The following is a 13,278-nucleotide window of genomic DNA, read 5'->3' as shown; positions in this document are numbered from 1 at the left end:
TTTGCGCGATAAAAAAAGGCCGCCAACTTTTGAAAGAAAAATAAAAAAAAATACAGTATCTTAGAAAAGTGAGTACACCCCTCACATTTTTGTAAAATATTTTATTCTATCTTTTAATGTGACAACACTGAAGAAATGACACTTTGCTACAATGTAAAGTAGTGAGTGTGCAGCTTGTATATGGGCCCTTTCACACGGGCGTTCCGCATGTCTGTATATCATCCTATTTTTTGCGGATGATATACGGACATAATGTATGTCAATGGCATAGCGGATCTCAGCGGATGACCATCCACTGACATCTGATTTTCGTTCCTTCAGTTCTGTTCCGTTTTTTGAAACGGAACAGAACCCTATTTTTGTTCCGTTTAAAAAACGGAACGGATGCAAAATCGGATGTCAGCGGTGTCATCTGCTGACATCCGCAATGCCCATAGACTTACATTATGTCCGTATATCATCCGCAAACGGATGGGATGATATGCGGACATACTGAGCGGATGACACAAGTGTCATCCGCTCCGTGAAAAAAAAAAAATAAATTCCCGGAGCGGATCGCAATGCGGTCCGCTCCGTGTGAAAGAGCCCTTACAGTGTAAATTTGCTGTCCCCTCAAAATAACTCAACACACAGGCACACTTTACATTGTAGCCAAGTGTCATTTCTTCAGTATTATCGCATGAATATATATAATAAAATATTTAAAAAAAGGTGAGGGGTGTACTCACTTTTGTGAGATACTGTATATACATATTTTTCACTTTCTACTATAAAAAAAGTAAAAAAAAAAAAATTTTATAAAAACGGCTATAGGGCGGACTTAAAGCAGTTAAAGAATATACATTTTCTAATGATCTGTTTCCTACAAATCTGTATGATCTTCAAGACATTAGACAGGTGGTAGTCCTCTACGATTAAATATTCTATGTATATTGTTTTTTCTTTTCTTTTCTTTCATGTGTGTTTTGTTAAAGTTTAGAACTTCTCAATGAGAAAAATTTTGAGAAAAAAATAAAAAAATAAAAAATTGCCCAGGATCATAAAGATGGCGATCGGGAAGAAATCTGAACATTTTTACCAATATTTTCTAAAGAAGAAGAACCAGGATCGCTCATTTATGAGCACTTCTGGTTTCAGAGCCATCAGACCCCCTATTCTTTGTGCTGATAAGCTGCAGATCGGCGATTCTGTGTCTCTGATGTGAACAGGTCGAGACAAAAGAGGCATCAGGGGCTCTAAATAAAACCCAGGTGCCTATACAAAACGGACCTGTGTCACTGCTATCAACTTGACAGTAAGTGGTTAATAGAATTCATTAAGTCCCAAAAAGGACCGGAAGGTTTTACCCCCTTAATGACCAGGCCAATTTTTTGAGATATGGCACTGCGCAGTCGTGCAACGCTGTACCAAAATAAAATCGAAGGTCCTTTTTTTCCCCTACAAATAGAGCTTTCTTTTGGTGGCATTGATCATTTTTTGCGCTATAAACAAAAAAAGAGCATCAATTCTGGGAAAAAAAAAAAAACAATATTTTTTACTTTCGGCTATAAAACATTCAAAAAAAAAAAATATTTTTTTTCAATCAATTTAGGCAAATATGTATTCGGCCACATATTTTTGGTAAACCCCCCCCCCCAATAAGTGTATATTGATTGGTTTCGCAAAAGTTATCGCATCTACAAACTAGGGATAAGATTTAGGTCATTTTTAAATATTTATTTTTTACTAGTAGTGGAGGCGATCAGCGATTTTTAGCGGGACTGGGACATTGCAGCGGCAGAATGGACACCAGAAATTTTTGAGGGGACCAGTGACACGAATATAGTAATCACTGCTAAAAATTTGCAGTTACTGTAATGACACTGGCAGGGAAGGGGTTAACACCAGGGGGGAGGCAATCGAAGGGTTAAGCGTGCTCCTAGGGAGTGCTTTAACTGTATGGGGGGTGTACTCACTGGATGAACACAGAAACCAGTGTTCCTGAATAGGAGGAACACAGGATCCCTGTGTTCATCACTGACAGAATAGCGGTCTGCCTTGTTTACATCTGCAGACCGCCGTTCTGTCTCCATGGGAGCAAACGTGGGTGGCCAGCAGACATCTCTGGCCAATCTGCGCGTCTCCGGTGGTGCACGCGCCCCCACTATCTGTTACACGAAGAGGCGTACAGGTACATTGTTTCACGTAATAGAGCCGACCTGCTGCAGTAAAACTACGGGGGCGGGTCGGCAAGTGGTTAAGGCATTTCGTGTTTACTTAATTTCATCATCGTCATACAACAATTCCAAAAAGTTAAACCAAATTGCATTTTTGGGCTCCAAACGAGATCCTGTGTCTTATGGTACCTGGCATGTTTTACTGTAATGCATAGCTTTGAATAAAACTGAATGTGGTGCATTTTAGATTCTTGTTCTGTTTGGAAGCAGTAATCTCTCTGCAGAGGTCTGAAACGCCCTGCTAAATCAAATCTATAGCTCTCCAATCAGCAGGGAGCATTACCTTTAGCTGCAAAGCTGCGACAAAAGCATGCTGGCACAGGACAGGGATTTCTACTTAGGATGTGGCTGCTTTTTGAAGAAGTGCACAAACAAACTGCAAGATTTTCCATACTTCGATGGGTTTAAAATTGAAGATTCAGTGGGGGGTTTATGACCAATTAAGATGATCAAAGACACTCCACATCATACTCACCAGGCTTCTTCTGGGGCCAGGACCTCAGGCTTAGTGAAGAGGTTGAGACACTGCTCCAAGGTGAACAAACCAACTCTAGCAGCTTCACTGGCAGATGATGGATCCTCGTCGCATTCCAGATCCTTCGATTCCACCAACACAAACTCCTTCATGCGCTCATTGTTCTTCCAAACCAGTGCCAGAGAGCTGTCCTCAGACAGGTCCAGGACACAGTCACCTGGGAAAAAAAGATGGGTGTAAAAATTGTATGCAAAGGATGTGGGCAAAACAGGTGCCATATTACGTATCGATGGGACTGGTCAATTGTTCTGAGTGACCAGAGTTCATCTTTAACCGAGGGGTATCATTTAAAGTGTCTGCCTTTGAATGCACCCTGCCCTGGTGGTCAGTGGGAAGAATGCACCCTGCCCTGGTGGTCAGTGGGAAGAATGCACCCTGCCCTGGTGGTCAGTGGGAAGAATGCATCCTGCCCTGGTGGTCAGTGGGAAGAATGCACCCTGCCCTGGTGGTCAGTGGGAAGAATGCACCCTGCCCTGGTGGTCAGTGGGAAGAATGCACACAGCATTGGTGGTCAGTGGGAAGAATGCACACAGCATTGGTGGTCAGTGGGAAGAATGCACACAGCATTGGTGGTCAGTGGGAAGAATGCACACAGCATTGGTGGTCAGTGGAAAGATGATACCGTGCATTGGTGGACAGTTGGAAGAATGCACCTTACATTGGTGGTCAGTGGGGGAATGCACCTCACGTTGGTGGTCAGTGGGGGAATGCACCTCACGTTGGTGGTCAGTGGGGGAATGCACCTCACGTTGGTGGTCAGTGGGAAGAATGCCCCTTACATTGTTGGTCAGTGTGGGGAATGCACCTTACGTTGGTGGTCAGTGTGGGGAATGCACCTTACGTTGGTGGTCAGTGTGGGGAATGCACCTTACGTTGGTGGTCAGTGGGAAGAATGTCCCCCCTCCTCCAGATAGCTAAAATAAAATGATTAGTGTCAGTCGTAGCTCATCTGAGGCAGAAATTGCTCACTGATCAAGGAACCCCTAGTCATCTGTGGAGGAACCCTAGTGTTCCACAAAACCCTAGTTGAGAAAGGCTGATGTAAAGCAATGTTTTTGGTCAGCATCTCTTGGGCATCCCCAGCAAAAAGAGAACTCCTTAGGCTACAGTTTCAAGCTCTGCAGGCAATTACTAAGAACAGAACAAACCTTTGTCCTCCAGTTTCACCTCTCTTCCCGAGGAGTCGATATGGTAGATAAAAAACAGGGCAGCGTGGGAACTTGAAAGCTCCACTGACTGTTGGTAACCAGGGACAGCAGCTGGAAAAAAAAAAAAAATCACAAATATGAAAACACCATTTCAGACCTATGCAGTGATAAACTTTACAGACACACTTTACAGCTGCACACAGGCCATCTTCTTGTGCTAAAAGTGGAACTTCACTCTCCCAATCAACATTGATTATTTTCAATTATCATGCTGCTAGAATGATGTTAATAGTTAAAAAAATATATCATTTACTTGTCCTAAATTTTTCTTTTACATTTCTTTAGTTACTTCCTGGTTTCTTGCCTAGGTAAATAATGTCGTACATCCCATGAGTCTTCAGAAGGGGAGGAGAGGAGGAGGGGTTTTCTTAGCCAAGCACACTCTTCTGCATGCATGCGTGAGCTATCTAAGGGCAGATTCCAGGAAGCACATGCTACCGCCCTTACTAAAGATGGCCATGGCTCGAAATGCTAGGGGGGGGGGGGGGGGGGGGGGGTTTCAAACAGATTTCTCAAAAGAAAAAAGCATGGAGACAAGGATGGATAGGGGAGTTTGCTTTCAATATAAATCCATCTCTGCATTAAAGATGCATGTACCCATGTTGCATCACTTTAAAAATGTGTCAAGTGTTGCTCTGCCAGAAATTCCGCCAAGGGGATGCCACCACATCATTTGTGTCCCTCACCAGGCTCCAAAGGGAGTTAGGAGCAGACCACTGCAACTTTTGAGAACTAACCCTCACTGCCAAAAAACCTCAGAGAAAATAACATTGTGGACAGAGATGTATAGTAACTAAGTAGAACTACTTCACTACTGTACTTAAGTACGGAAAGGCGGTATCTGTACTTTCCTAGAGTAGAATTTTTTTCTCCTACTTCCACTTTTACTTCACTACATTTTTTCAATGATTTCAATACTTCTACTCCGATATTTTTTTTTTTTGTGTTGCATAGTTACTCGTTACTATTATAAAAATTACCACTGCCAGAACAGTAGATGGCAGGTTTCATGAAGCTCAAAACATGTGTATTATCAGCGCATACGAAAATAAATGCTACTGTATGTATAAATAAAAGCTGCATTTGAAATAATAAAAAACAATAGGATGTTCAAACTTTTGACTTCTTTCTTTAATAACTACATAACACAGCACTTGTACTTTTACTTTCAGTACTTGTGTAGCAAGTTTTTTTCAAAACTACTGGTACTTTTACTTTCAGTACTTGAGTAGCAAAATTTAAAAAAAAACTACTTGCAATACTTAAGTACAAAAAATGTTGAATACTTTAGTACTTCTACTCAAGTCACTTTTTGATCGAGCACTTCCACTTCTACTCAAGTCACTTTTTGATCGAGCACTTGTGCTTTTACTCAAGTATGGGTTTCGAGTACTTTATACAACTCTGTGGGTAACACCAGAAAAAAAAAAAAAAAAAAGGATGGACTCCTGGCCAGCTAGGACTGGAAGAGCCCTTGAGAAAGACCTAGACTAGCCCTTGAGAAAATCCTAGGCTAGCCCTTGAGAAAATCCTAGGCTAGCCCTTGAGAAAGTTCTCGCAAATAAGATGGTTCCTTGGGAAACACTTCACCTCCGGACAGAGGAAACACAAATAACTGTCCAGGTTGATGAGGGACCTCCTTATAGGGTCTGGTGGCAATGAGTTTCCTGTGATGGTGGGAAAAAAAGTGCCCTCTTTCTCTCAAGGGCTATCCTGGAAGACAGGCAAAAAGAAACAAAGAAAGGGCGCATCGACCTAGCGCATTATCCTCAATAATAGGCTTTATTTATGCAACATATAAAAAATGGCTACTCACAAACACCGGTATAGAAATGATCATAACGGGCTCAGTTGCTCCAGTGTCAGGAATAGTCCATATGAAAGTCCATAATCCAATGAGATGACGGCTGACGCGTTTCTCTGGCTCTGAGGAAGAGGCTGAGCCTCGAAACACGTCAGCCGTCATCTCATTGGATTATGGACTTTCATAAGGACTATTCCTGACACTGGAGCAACTGAGCCCGTTATAATCATTTTTATACCTGTGTTTGTGAGTAGCCATTTTTTATATGTTGCATAAATAAAGCCTATTATTGAGGATAATGCGCTAGGTCGATGCGCCCTTTCTCTGTTTTTTTTGCCTGTAGCACCATTGGGACTACCCCAGTCCTCTTTGGGCTACAAGACCTAGCTATCCAAGATGCCAGCTGTAAGTCCTGTGGTGTGTGGTCGGGGAGCTTGGATTCTAAGCGCAGGAGAAGGGTGGTATCACCTTATTGTTTTGGAGCTATCCTGGAAGACAACTGCCACAAAAAAACAGTTAATCTGCCAGAAATCCAGTATGCTCCTATTTTGCCTTTTGGGTTGACAACGCTGCCTCTGTTGCCCTAGCCTCTCTCAGCAAGTCTTTTCAGACCTGTATGAAGGACTATAGAGTTCTACTTCTCTCCTTCTCCTCTACATGCATGGATCAATTTCACACACAATGTTGCTGCTTAGCGTTCCCAAAGCTTGCTTAGACACACTATGCAGGGTGTAGTTCTGGGTGTTTCTCTGTGTACTGATTTGGGGAACTTCCTCTTCACTTTCTGTCTCCGACAGTAAGCTTGGGATAAAAGGTCAGGGGAAATCCTACAAGAAGAAATCTTTCCAAAAAGACCCTATACCTCATAGACACCCATCTAGCTCTTCCCACACTTTATAAAGCCCAACATTATACACAGAGACAAATTTTACAAGCCCCAAGATACAAACCTTCAGGTTTAACAGATTTTTCATAAGTGGTTTCTTTTTCTCCCCCTGAATCAAATTCCCTTAAAGTGTCTGTGGCTTGTTCAGAAAACCCAGAGTCCGTGCTGACGAAAGAGTGCCTGTCTGTGCACACCTTCCCCTGCGCACCGTCCTCTCCCGCTGCCTCTGTCTGTGCTGTGTGGCAGGGAGACGACCCCAGAGACAGCAGCCCTGAGACTCTGTCATCCTCTTGTGGCTCTTCTAGGTATGTGCAACTAGACTGCGCCATGGAAGACTCGCCCTTCTCTGCACTTAGTGGTTGTGGAGGCTGTTCAGGGGACATTCTGCCAGGGAGGAATGGAGGCTGGAACACGTTTACTGAATACCTAGAAGAAGAAAAAAAAATACACACATTGCTTTAGGGCTGGCAATAAACAGGTTTTCTAGACTCACAACTGATCAAGATTTAATTTTTATCTTATAATTATTTCAGTTATAGCATTTAACAGATAGACGCCATTATCTGTAGGTGGAAGTAGTCTGCAAACTAAAACTACATTTTCCTGAGGTTTTTGGCTGGCATACATAGTGACCATGTGATCGAGAACCACTTTGACAGCTAGCAGTCGAACAAAAGGTCAGAAGGTAGCTGTCAAAGGAATGACAATATCAATATCTTTAACACAGGACATAAAGGGGTACAGCTCCCGGGTCAGACACGGTATACCGCTGCCACACAGGAGTCTAATTCTCCATTTGAGTCATATTTATCCGTGAGTATTTAGTACTCCTTTGAGTCTTCACTATTTGATTGAACCTTTTTCTATTCAAATTCTTTCATCCTTTACTGCTTACTCCAACATATTTTCTTGTAGATATATTTTGAATACATTGATCTCTGAAGAAGGGAGATGTTGCTCCCGAAACGCGTCAGCTCACGATGTTATATATATTCTACTGTCATGGAATTCTAATATACTATTCAGGCTAATTTTGAAATCAAGTGGTTACACCAAGATGTTTGCCATATGTGATGTAACATTGTTCATGTTGTATATCATTTATATTTTAGCTATTGAGCTACGTCATGTGCTAATGAGTACATGTTACCATTTTTACTCTTACAACTTGTTTACATAATGCAATAAAACCAAATATTGCTTTACATTTCTATTGTGTATTGTATTGATCTCCAGCCACTAAGCACATACCTCATTCAAAGTCCCGCAGGCCAATCTCTTGTTTCTATATGAATTTTGGGATGGAGGTGTGCTTTGGTGGGAATCAGACCATTGTTATAAAGGGGTACAAGTTGCTGATGGAAAGGGGTTAAAAAGAACACAATTTTCAGCTCTCCCATCCTCTTCTTTGTTGGAGCGGCTGCCCAAAAACTTGGTTCTTTGGGGGTATGAGGGCGCCCCTGATGTCACTTATGATGAAAAAATGTAGGGAGGAGCTGGAACACACACTACTGCACATGCACAAATTCGCCATGGCCATTTTGGATCTGGCGTGAGAACACTGTATGCGATATGAAGCATTTTGAGATATGTGCTCATTGTAGGTGTACACACTAGATTCAATTCTTTTGTACTTTGCGGACCTTTACTTTGGAGAATAATGGGATTTTTGACTAACCATAAAATCCATTTCTATGATGTTCATTGACAGACACAGCTTCAGATCTTCATAACCGTTGAGTTATACTGCCCCCTAAGACACTAGGCAGAAAAAAAAAATCTGGATACGCTCATGGGCAGTCCCAGGGGGTATACTCCCGCTCTCTGCTATAGGAAATCAGTTTAGTTACAAGCAGAGTCAGAAGAATTACAACTCAACAGAGGGGTGGGTGCTGTGTCCGTCAATGAACTTCAGAGAAATGGATTTTATGGCAAGTCAAAAATCCCATTCTCTCTTTCAATCATTGATGGAAACAGCTCCTGAGGGGTGGGAACAGCGAAAAAAATTCCCAAGGCTAAGCATTAGCCAACCAGGCATCAGGAGCACAACCAAAACAACTGGAGACCAACTGCAAAAAACAATACATGCTCAAAGAGGATTAGGTCCTCAACAGCAGCCTGCAAAACCTTGCGGCTAAAAAAAGCATCCGCAGATGCCAACACATCCACTTTATAAAACGTTGTGAATGTGTTCACCGACAACCAAGTGGCTGCCTTGCAAACCTGCATGACTGACGCCTGATGACGGAAAGCCCAGGAGGCACTAAGGGCCGGGTAGAGTGCGCCTTAACAGGGAAAGGAGGAATCTGACCCCTGATGGAATAGGCCTGAATAACCGTATGTCTGATCCATCTGGAAATGGTTGTAGAGGAAGCGGACAACCCTTTAAGAGGCCCATCCGTGAGCACAAAGAGTATGACTTCCTGAAAGACTCCGTAGCTGCCAGGTACACCCCAACTGCCCGGACCACATCCAAGGCAATTTCCTTCAGATGTTTAGGCCTGGGAGACCGGGAAGGCAACACAATGTCTTCATTCACATCAAAATCAAAGACAACCTTTGGAAGAAACGACAGACAGGGATGAAGAACCACCTTATCTCTGTGAATCACCAGGTAAGGTGGACAAGAACACGTCGCCAGTTCCGACACCCTTTGCGCAGAGGTGATAGCCACCAAAAAGGCCACCTTCAGGGACAGCGTAAACAGGGCAATGCCCCGAAGATTCTCAAAGGGAGGCTTCTGGAGGACTGAAAGCGGCAAATTGACGTCCCAAGGCGACAACAGAGCCCGCACTGGAAGAACCAAATGTCAAGATACCCTGAAGGTACACACCAGGGAGTGCGAGGTAAAAGGTCACTGGAAGACGACCACCAAAGCTGACACCTGGCCCTTGATGCTACTCAAGGCCAATTTCTGTTCAACTCCCCACTCCAGCTTTGTGGATGGAACCGCGGTAGACTTCTGAAAATTCAGAATCCATCAGAACTCCCACAGAGATCGTATTGTAATCTCAAGGTTTTCAACCAGAGCAGAAGGAGACCGCTTGCGGAAGGAGATCATCGAAGTAACCCAATACCGCGACCCCTCGTTGGTGTAGCAAAGCTAGCATCGGGGCTAACACTTTTGTGAAGACCCGAGGAGCAGAGGCGAGACCAAAGGGTAACGACACAAATTGATAATGCTCCTCTCCCACGGCAAAGCAGAGGAATCGCTGGTGACCGGCACATATTGGAATGTGAAGGTAAGCATCCTTGATGTCGATAGAGGTGAGGAAATCCCCCCCGATGCAGGGATGCCACCACCGTGCGAATGGACTCCATTCTGAACTTCTGCACCCGCACAAAGCAATTTAGCGCCTTGAGGTCCAGGACTGGACGCACTTTGCCTTCCTCCCTGGGAACTGTAAACAGATTTGAGTAAAAACCCTGGAAACGTTCCGAAGTCGGAACCGGGACAATCAACCCTTGATGTAACAGGTCTTGTACCGCCCAAAACAGACCCGGGGACAGGCGTAAGTTGAAAGTACCTTGCCGGGGGACAAGAGGGAAACCCAATCTTGTAGCCGGACTGAATGACTCAGTGGAACCACCAGCGAAAACGTACCCCCACCCTCAATATGGGTTAGGGTGCACCTTCATGCTCAAGGAGCCTTGACTGCGGGTCTGGAGAAGCCCGCTCTCAGCTTGCCAGACCAGGTTTGTTTGGATCCTCCAGAGGAGGCCCTGAAAGGCTTTGAGCCCTTGTCAGTCAAACCTAAGGGACAAAAAAAAAGTATAAGCCGAAAAGGAAGGCCCACGACTACGATGAGGGTCCTTTCCCTTAGTGAGACCTTTAATGATGTCATCCAGGGAAGCTCCAAACAGGCGAAAGGGGAGATCAGCCAAGGCCTTTTTAGAAGTCTGGACCGCAGACCAGCATTTGAGCCAAAAGACACGCCGAAGGACCACTGCCAAAACGGAGCCAAGCCACTAGGGGAGCCGCATCCAAAGAGGCATCACAGATAAACTGCAGTCCTTGGACCAGCTGGTCCGCCTGCTCAGCAAAGGCAGGGGAGAGCTGTTCTTCCTCCAGGTCACGGCGTAAAAGCTTAGCCTATTCAGTCAGAGTTTGCGACACCAGGGCAATGGTGAATACCGGCCTCAGTGCCGAACCAGCCAGAGTGTACATATTGTGGGCCACAGCCTCCGCCTTCCGTCAGCTGGATCCTTAAAGGCCGGGGACTCTTCCACCAGAATCATGGTTGCCTTGTTAAGTCTGCAAACCGAAGGATCCACCACCGGTGGAAAAGTACACTTCTTTAGAAGGGACTCCGCATCGGGGTAATGCCTAGCAAATCGCTTAGGGACCCCAAGGGGACGCTTTGGTCGTCCCCACTCTTTAGCGACAATTCTGTCAAAATAGGCGGGGAAAAGAAACCCCTTTGCCACTCTAGATGGCTTGTGAGTGCCAAAGGGAACCTGTGCTTCCGTCGCAGCTGCATCCTCCATCTTCAAGGTCTCATGCACAGATGCAATCAGAGCTTCCACCAACGCCTTTTCGTGCGCGGTTGCAGACGTGGAAGAATCATCTTCACCATCAAAGGATTCCGGGCGCGTGGTTGCAGACCCAGCAGGGTGACCCACGTCCGCGGTGGCTAAATCAGATTCAGAATCTGACGAGACAGATGAGGCAGGGGAAGGGGCGCTTTTTGCTAGCCCGTCGTCCGAAGACCGCCACCACCCAGGACACAAAGGACTCAGTACCACTGTCAGTGCATCGATGGATGGTGGGGACCCGGACACAGCCCCGCCACCTCAGAGAGGGGGATCAGGTGGGGAGATGTGCTCCAAAGACTCCATGAGTCACCAGGGGGACCACACAAAAAGTGTAAAACACTGCAAGGGAAATCACTGCGCTGGCAGCACCACCTGGCACAAGCACCAAGCGATTCTCAGCAGAGAGGGCGAGAACCCCACCAGACACCCCAACCAGCAGAAACAGGCACCTGCAGCCACCAGCATAATCAGGAAGTGAAAGGATCCAGGAGTCAGCACCAGGGGATGGGAAGGGGCTCCCATTGACGAAATCGCCGCTTGCAGGGCTCCACTGTCATGGCCGCCGCTATTTTCTATGGCAAACCAGCGCATAATGGCCGCTGGACTACACAAACATGGCCACCGTGTATAGAAACACAAGGGCTACAAAAAATGGTGCCCCCCTCCCCGCAGTCGATTGTCTGGTCGCCGGTGGTGCACCCCCAGCCCTTATCGCCAGCATAACGCCCTGCTCCCACCCCAGGAGGTGGACCAGACCCAAACAGTCCCAACATATGTGGAGGGGGAGGGGGGTGTAGGATGGGGGAACAGATAAGGCGGGGGGTGCCTGATGGGAAGGAGGGGCACACGTCCACCCCAAAACCCTCCAGGAAGAGAGCTACTCGCCATACCAGGAACCAGGCAGGCACTGCTCTAGACAGAACCCCTCTCCATCGAAATGGGGAGGCTGCGACCCAGTCATATGCAACCTCGCGAGGCATTTAACCAGCCAACCCCCGAGTGCGGTTATGTCTCGGCTGACCTAGAACGGAGCTGAGGTCTGCACACACTCGCTGGCCGTACAGGGGTGACCACTGGATCTAGATTATACAGCCTGTCGCCCAGTCCAGCAATTGATTGCAGATCTTACAGGAAAAATCCAAAGAGAAAAAAAAAAAAAATCAAAAATGAAAAAATTGCCAGGACCAGAGATCCCAGCTAGGAACTAGGTCCTTACTCCTGACCAGGCAGCAAAAACTGAGTACCTATAGCAGAGAGTGGGAGTATACCCCCCCTGGGACTGCCCATGGGCGTAGCCAGACTTTTTTTCTGCCTAGTGTCCTACTCCTGTATGGGGCAGTATAACCCAACGGTTATGAAGATCTGAAGCCGTGTCTGTCAATGAATGAAAGAGAAATGTATTTTTTTCTAGGATGCCATCTATCTTCGTTTCTAATAGAAGTGCATATAATACCGTACCAGATACAGTAGTGTGGATGTTTGCTATACTGATGAAGTCAAGTTGACTGCCCTGTGGATTGCATAAAACGCTATTTGACCACTCACACTCAAAACTGTGGGTCATCTAAGTGTGCTGTTCTATAAAGGCTTTTAGGGATCCTATTCTGTCCTCCTTTAGTGTATTGAGAAGATCACTGTCCGCACTAATTTTTGCAATTATATTACTCACTTGTTTGATATTTTGTAGCACTGTATCTTTAATGAAATTTGGGTACTGTGCTAGCAGCTAATTACTTTATGATTTTGTACCAAAGCATAGGTAGTGCTCGGGTGTGAAAGGATAATCATCAGGCCTAAGCACGGTTACACAGGGGGATGGGGGGGTACATAGTAGTGATTGACCGATATTGTTTTTTCATTGCCGATACCGATATTTTGGTCATCGAGTATCCGTCTCAGCCGATAGTTTGGCTGTTTTGAATGCGGTCATTTTTTTAATCTGGCGCCAGTACCCGGAAGTGATGTCATGACATCACTTCCGGTTTTTTGCATGGAGACCCGATCAGAGCAGAATGCGGCTTTGATCGGGCCTTCAGCGGCTGTGCAGGCTGGTTGACCGGGTCTCCCGGTGGAAGGCGGCGGGAGACGTCCCC

The 13,278-nt window shown here is 45.6% G+C and overlaps 1 protein-coding gene across 2 annotated transcripts in view; it reads right to left on the bottom strand.

The window, feature by feature from the left end:
- The window catches only part of USP19 (ubiquitin specific peptidase 19), a 150,952-nt gene that overhangs the window by 50,823 nt on the left and 86,851 nt on the right, over positions 1-13,278 (bottom strand). For both annotated transcript variants that reach the window (XM_082265345.1, XM_082265346.1), the window contains exons 20-22: positions 6,714-7,075; positions 3,900-4,010; positions 2,692-2,908 (exon numbers count right to left, since the gene is read on the bottom strand). In XM_082265345.1, coding sequence (XP_082121471.1) covers positions 2,692-2,908; positions 3,900-4,010; positions 6,714-7,075 — 690 coding nt within the window. The remainder of the gene's footprint in view (positions 1-2,691; positions 2,909-3,899; positions 4,011-6,713; positions 7,076-13,278) is intronic.

Source organism: Pelophylax lessonae (assembly GCF_965119305.1).
Source record: "Pelophylax lessonae genome assembly, chromosome: 8".
Taxonomy (NCBI): domain Eukaryota; kingdom Metazoa; phylum Chordata; class Amphibia; order Anura; family Ranidae; genus Pelophylax; species Pelophylax lessonae.
This window is presented reverse-complemented; position numbering and strand designations above follow the sequence as displayed.